The sequence below is a fragment of the Sander vitreus genome, chromosome 8 (genome assembly GCF_031162955.1).
Source record: "Sander vitreus isolate 19-12246 chromosome 8, sanVit1, whole genome shotgun sequence".
In the NCBI taxonomy this organism is placed as follows: domain Eukaryota; kingdom Metazoa; phylum Chordata; class Actinopteri; order Perciformes; family Percidae; genus Sander; species Sander vitreus.
The window spans coordinates 10728663-10736193 of record NC_135862.1 but is presented as its reverse complement, the minus strand read 5'-3'; the positions used below and the strand labels follow the sequence as shown (position 1 = coordinate 10736193).

The 7531-nt window shown below is 37.8% G+C and overlaps 2 protein-coding genes across 4 annotated transcripts in view; both read right to left on the bottom strand.

Annotated features, from left to right (window-relative positions):
- Window positions 1–1965: 1965 nt before the first annotated feature.
- LOC144521992 (guanylyl cyclase inhibitory protein) lies at window positions 1966–5346 on the bottom strand. The gene is made up of 5 exons (XM_078256723.1): window positions 4669–5346; window positions 3906–4038; window positions 3611–3760; window positions 3396–3501; window positions 1966–2238 (listed from the first exon to the last, which is right to left on the bottom strand). The coding sequence occupies exons 1-5, from the start codon at window positions 4737–4739 to the stop codon at window positions 2102–2104; spliced, it is 597 nt and encodes a 198-aa protein (XP_078112849.1). The 5' UTR covers window positions 4740–5346; the 3' UTR covers window positions 1966–2101.
- Window positions 5343–7531, bottom strand: part of bmal2 (basic helix-loop-helix ARNT like 2) — a 21116-nt gene continuing 18927 nt past the window's right edge. For all 3 annotated transcript variants that reach the window (XM_078256721.1, XM_078256720.1, XM_078256722.1), the window contains one exon: window positions 5343–7531. This exon is cut by the window's right edge and continues 2246 nt beyond it. The gene's annotated coding sequence lies outside the window, so the exon portion shown is untranslated.

Genomic DNA, 7531 nt, shown 5'->3' with positions numbered 1-7531 from the left:
AGATATGCTTACAGTGTGTATTGAAGTCACTTACTTCTTTTTCTAGTGTTTGTCCAGTCACGTTTGTTCTGTATGAACATTAATTGTAGAAAGATATTTAGAATTATAGCTTATATAGATTTGTGCATATGGTTGTAAAACATATTCTCTCATTATGAATAAGGGTTTGAAATTAAGCCTAGTCCTTACGGTAAATTGCCTCTGCTCACTTTAAGGAAAAGTAGGCTAAATAATAAAACATTTTATTTATATAGTGCTTTACAGGCTACTCAAAGACACTTTACAGTAAAACCAGCACATTCAGCACATAAAAACAGATACAGCAATAAAACCAACACAAAACAAGCATATTAAAAGCAATTAAAACTTTGTAAAAATATGGAGTGACTAGTAGGCCCTAAGTAGATCTTTTTAAATCCTTACGCATTGTTTTGTCTGTTGGACTTTTTCTCTCTGTCTGATGACAACAGCCGTATTTCCCTTTTTGCATATTAGGCTATATGTTTCACCTCCTCGTAATTTTCCATTAACAGCTGCTGCTCAGCGGGTGAAACATATGCCGCACGCGTCTTCTCCGTTTCTGCATCAGTAAATCTGTGATCGATACCGTGGTCTATTTAAGAAAGCCGTGGACGTGAACTTATCCCAGCTATCTACACCTGGCTTGACACAGCTTCACCTTCTCATCCTGGCTCGGCAAACGTGCAACCGATTAAGCCGCGATGAGCGGACCACACTAAAAGTCAAGCTGGGCTTTTTCAGTTATCCTGGATTTCTTCATTCTACTTTTGTGCAACAGGCCCCTGGTGATGTTTTGTTGGTAAATTCTAAGTCTGCAAAGTAACTAGTAACTATAGCTATGTGATATATGTAGTGGAGTAAAAAGTACAATATTTCCATCTAAAGTGAAGTGGAATAAAAGTTAGGTGGCAAAAAATGAAAATACTGCAGATGTGAAATGAATACCAAGGTCATGAAGGGCAGATGTTACAGGACCCTGGGCAGTCAAGGGAGCCACTGTAAACATGTTTACCTAAAACAGTTACAGAGCTGTGTTTTTTTTCTTCTTTTTACAGTATGTTTTGGGTGCTTTGAGCACCATAAGTCGAGTGCCATCTAGTTTAGTCATCATTTAGTCTAGGAGAGAAGGCAGACATCTCTTCTGCCGATATCTCCAACACTGGCAACGCCAAAACCATCTAGACTGATGAATACCACTGTCGTCAAGAGGAACATTGTTTTGATTTTGGGGTGAACTGCCCCTTAACTATTACCGATCTCAACAAAAGTGGCCAAGGGCTTACTTAGATTTGTGCTGGAATGCTTCAATGGACCTTTTTTTGTTTGCTGTTGAATCAAAAATGTATTGGCCAAAACATAATAAGTCTATAATAAAGTTTTGAAAAGCTAACTGATTTAAAAAGTGACCAATAGCATTAGAAGTTTAAATCATATAACCCTCTACCCAGATGAATTTAGGAAAAATAAAATGAATGCTGTCTCAAATGTTTCACTTGTATCATTCTGTCCCAAACATTCCCTAAAAAACATCGGATCATGTTTATGGACATTATTGAGCCCTTGTCTTTTTCTTAAAAGCATGCTAATATACTGTAATTAAAATGAATACAATTGATGTGAAAATACAGGTAGAGGGCGGGCAGATACAGACACCACCACCACACACTTCTATTGGGCCAATAGTGATGATGGAGAGGAATTACTTTTGTATTAGTCTATACATTGTTTTTTGAGGAAAGCATTGCATATTACCTATATGAAATGCAATCAGACACAGGAAAACAGAAATGATCAAAACTACATCAAATGATGCCGCAAATGAAACCCACAGATCCAAAATACAGTTAAAAAAAATAATACAAAATAAAACATGGCATAAGATAATGCTTTTTTATAACGTGATAACTTAACATAAAACAATATCTACATTTTCTAGTGCTCTAAGTTACTCAACAGACTGTTCTATAATTTTTCACAGGGAACGGAAGCTGTGTTGCCGCAACAATTCCTGGAAATTTCCAATCCAAACATCGACTGGTTAATTTCTCTGCTCCCAGTGAATAGAATGCCCCACTTCAGGTCAACCACGGGTCCCCAAAGCGGTGTCCCTCCTCAGGGGCCTCTCCACCTTCACAGTGCTAGGATCACATTCCAGCATTTCCCTGATCCAATCATCATTCAGCGCTCCCTCTGTGAACTCCTCCAGACTGATGATGGCTACAGACATAACAAGGACAGACAGTGATTACAGACAAAGAGCAGAGGACAAACTCTATCAATATCATTTGGTTCTGTTCCCTCCTTAATATATGTCTGCAAGTGGTGATATTAGAGAGCAAGCGATAAAAAGAGCTTTTTTTAATGTTAGTTAACTACTGACAATACAACTGCTGATTAAAGTATATGTAATTAAATAACTATACAATCCAAATGTTAGCATTATGAAGGCTTATCCACATTTACAACCTAAACTGCATCCACTATTGAATTATGTGATTACAGGGAAAAGAGCAGATCCCATTCCAAAGCACATGCCACACTTCAGCATACCCCTGGATTAAATCTCATAAATGTTTCGTGGATTCAGCATTAACATGTTGTGCACAATACACATGCTGTAGTTGATCTTCTGTTATATACATTACCTCAGCTTTGGGTATGTGCTTATCTCTAAGGTACCGTATCTCTTAGATCCTGTGACTGAATAACAATCTTAGACTCAAAGTCTTGTCCCAACTAGTAAGATACATTTGTTATTGTAGGCTTATATCACAGAATTGACAAATGCATTTAGAGTTAAAATGTTTCATTATGGTTCTGACCTAGAGGTGTAAATCACAAGTTTCATCATGATATGATATTGACTCTTTGGACAACCATACAATATTTGCTGATATCATAAAGTCTGCAAAAATACGATTTCGATGTGATATGAGACGATATCCCACAATCCGTTTCATTCACATCAACTCACTAAAAGAAACTAAAATATGCGACAACTTAATTACTGAGCTCTTCAACACATTTCTAACAGTGGATCTTTTCTTTTTTTTTTAGCAGTTAACTTAAAGTGACTTTGATGACCTTTTAATTATTGCCATGGGAAAATCAAAATAAAGGCGTAACAAAGAGGATATGTATCGGTTTTTTTACTTTGCATCATGATATTGGATCGATATTATTACACGCCGACAGTCATGAAAAACATAATATACTGTATGGGGTATTTTAAAGGTATATGTACCATCTTCTGCAGTAACAGTCATAAAGTCTATGAGGTGAGTTTATTGAGGGTGAAAAAGACACTATCACTATGAGCGTGACATCTATACACTACACGTTTTTAAGCAGAAAGGGAAAAATCTTTGCCTCACCGTTATTGTCTTTATCTAATCGCATAAATATCCTGTTGGTACATTCTTCAGCTGTAAGTGGGTTGGGTTTGGTTAAAGCAGCGGCTACATTCATCTTATACACAGCCTGTGAACAAAAGGAAACATACACCTGTTGAACTGAAAGATGCAGCAACTGTGGCATCATCTCATGATAAGAAAGACAGTTTGTGTATGACACAGAAAAGCACGCACACCTGCGTAATCTCCAGCATTTCCTCCCTTGTAATTGCTCCGTCTCCATCTTTGTCATAGAGCTTAAATGACCACCGCAGCTTCTCCACAGCAGAACCTTCAATAAGCATGCTGATGGCCATGACATACTCCCTGAAATCAACCACCCCATCCTGAGGAAACGTGCACTTTGTTAGTTCACTCTTATTGGTTGCTGTAACTTTAGGATGCATTATTATGATAGAAAGGCGCAGCAGTTATTTTCCTGTTACAGCTGTAGAAAGGTTTTCCCCCCAGACTCATGAGAAGTTTGCTTACCCCATTATTGTCCAATGTGCGGAATATCTGTTCTGCATACTCAGCAGACTCCCAGCCCACTGTTCCATTGCAGAAATGCCTTTGAAACTCATGTAGAGTGATCAGCCCACTTGGACATTCATTAATAAACGTTCTATCACATAAAGACAAATAACACATTTGTTTAATAAAAAGGGAAGGACAATGCAAGTTGCAACCATAGAGGCAATTTGGGTAAAGGGTCAGACCTGTGGCAGGAGAAACATGTCCTTTAAATTAAGAATTAAGAGAATTAAGGTCAACCTATCCCCTCTCTGTGCAGATTACACGTCTTTGAAAGCTTGTTTACACACTGTAATTAGGCTAAATGAATTTGAACCACTTTACTACAAGTGGCAAAGTGAAGCTAATCAGCAGCGTGTAGTCACGGAAATAAAGTAAGGCTAGACACACTATTCATCAAGTTTTTACTACCAAATACAGAAATAACGAGAAAAAAATGATTTGTAGATTTGTCTGGGAAATTAAATACTCTGAATAACAAAGACACCTAAGCTTCTTGAATGTTGCTTTAAAATCTGCAGTTTAAGCTGCATCCATACAGTTGTAGCTATGCATGTTAACTTTTCACAGCCCAGATAGAGGTCTAGATAGAAGAACATCTCCTCTCCTTCCAAACTTTTATTTGCTTTAACAGGCTATTCTAACTGAATACACTCAGAGTGTGGAATTAATTAACAGCTTCTCTGTAAAAAAAATGTTAAAAGCCAAATGAAACTCTTACCTGTACCAATGGTACAGCTCAGTGACATAAGATCCCCCTCCCCTACAGGGCATGTTAGCAGCTTGGCCCATTCTGTAAAGGAGCAACAGCTCTGGATTCACCACTGACTTTATATACACAACAAATCCCAGCTTATGCCGTGCTTTCTTAATTGCACAAACCACCCGCGTACCACATTTGTAAAATTACTCAAAGCTAATCTCCTCGGGGTGGGGGCAAATGTAATTACTCAATGAAGAATTAAATCAGCAGAATGAAAAGCGACTTGAGCTTGATTAAACATTTTGAATTCAGTGTGACTGTTCACAAAGTGTGCTTACTGTCCTGTTCAATCCAAATATAGATTATCTAAAAATACACCCCAAAGTTCCTGTTGAGGGTTTAGTAAATTAATATTTATTAACAACCTGACAACCTGGGAAGACAGCCCAGACATGTTGATAGTATAGCAGCAATAGACAAATACAGTAAGTGATTCCACCGGGGACTAAAAATGAAATGAGAATGAAATTATAAAGTGGCAGGAAGTCGTACAATTGAGGGAGTAACAAGCTCCACAACAGCCCAATATAAGAAGGCTAATGTCCTTCCTCCTATGCAGGGACAGTTGGCTGGCTGTCATCAGTCTCTTAACTTCCTAGCCTAGTCTAATGATGCAACACATTTCAAAAACCAAAGCACTAACAGCATGCAACTAGACACAAAGCAGGGCATGAAATCAAAACATAATGTTCCCTAGCTTATAAAAAGTACTGTTTTATGTCAAAAGGAGACAGAAGCAAAAACAGGACCTTTCAGCCAGGTTTATCACTCAGTCACCACCAAACAAGCTGAAGTAGGAACATGGTTTTAGCTTTCAGTGCAATGATTGAACAAAAATAATACAAACTGGACTAATTGGCTCTAAAAAAACCAAAAAAAAACAGCCTGTGTCTAGGGCACGGCCCCGTAGTTTTGCTTGTTTGGTTAGGTAGTGAGTGCTGAAGCCAACATGTACAACTCCTGTTTCATCTGTGAACAAACTTCTGCTTCATTCATGATGTGCACAGTATGCGTCAAGTTAATCTAATGATATATTTTAGCCCTCCTTTCAGTCTGCGGAGGCTGCCAGGTGGGAGGCGGTCTCCATAAGCAACATGCAGGTTTGTCGAGTGTCCGAGCAGACATGTCTAAAGGCACTTCGGACACAAGCAGGAAGGTCCTTGCGAGGTCAGCTGCTCCATCCACCGGCTACTCGTAATTCAAGCATTAGAAACAAAAGACGGTATTCTTCATGATTCATAACCCTTTAAGAGTTCTTATTGGAAAATCTGCAACAGTCCCCAAGAGAGGACTATAAATTGTGGCTCGAGATACCAATATGAACGATGCCATGGTTTTAAAGCTACACAGTTCCATATATTGTATATTTGATTGGTTGAGGTACTGATGAAAGGAGGGAAGATACAGATACGCAGTCTAAACACTTAGACATTTAGGATTAAGTTAAAATATACTGTACTGACTTTACATGTGATAAATGTAACATACATTCAAAAAATCTATGTGCCAAATATTAATGATAATTTAGCTTGATTTCAGTATGTTCTAATTTTCTTTTCACAAGCGGGTAAGTGTACTAAAGCGCTTAAATTTTTTTAAACAAGCCAATACAATATATTTTTTAAACTGAACCTTTGTGTAAAAACATAAGGTCTGTCTTATTGGGCATCATCTAGACTTCTACTGCCTTTCAAATATCACTGTGTGACAATAATTTAACATACTTGGGTAATTCAAAGTTTTTGCCACAGCAACATATAGATCCTCACATGATGGCTGTAAATGTTCTGTTCGTAAAAATCCAAGGTATGCAACGGTAAACATGGGCAAAAACAAAACACTACATGATGTAAATCAAAAAAAAGGGATCATTCAAGTTTCCACCAAATGTGATATAAAAAGTCTGCAGTATAGAAGTATACCTTCTGGGGTTTTTGAGTCATGCATGAGTGACAGATTACATGGAGGGAGAAAGGAATAAACCTTCAAACTCAGAATTTATGGAACGGTAGCTCTGCATAGCATAACAACTTAAATATGTAATGCATGATGACGTGTGCCTCTGACAAGCACATAAAACATGTCGAAACATGTTGAAAGACAGTGCATAATAGTACATGAAAAAACAAAAAACAGCTTAAGCTATGGCTTACCTGCAAGATTATACAGCTGACAGTAAGTGTAAGAACACACACAGGTGAACAAAACTGTATCAATGTACAGTATGTAGGGAAGCATGTAAAACCTTAAAGTGTAGGACAAAATACGTCTGGATACTAAGAACTGTGTCGTACTATGTTTAAATGGCACGGCTCGGTTTCCATCACGACCTGGGTTATCACTTCTACCATCGGACTCGGATCAACATCAAACATGTATCGATAAAATGTCAGAATTGTAATGGGTTTGCTGCTCACCCGCTGTTACCAAACCTCCAATTCAGCACCTCTAAAATGGCGTTTCACTTAGCATGAAGTAGTACCGTCATGCTCATAACTCCAAAGCAGTTCACAAATTGTCAACCATCAAAAAACTGGCTGCTCTCCAACAAATGTAGGTGGATCATGAAGGTGGATCAATACAGCCAAGAAATGTTAAATGTTTAGAGCTAGGGCAAATTAAATTTCAGGGCAGCCAATACTTCTGTACTACATGTCCATAGAAGTGTATATACTAAAAAAAACTAATATTCTTCCTATGCAAACTATCCCTTTAAGACAGATATGGCTTGAAGACATGGTGTTTGCAACCATACCAAATCCACACATATACACTGTGTTCCAAATTATTACGCAAATATAGATAAACAGATATTTTACAC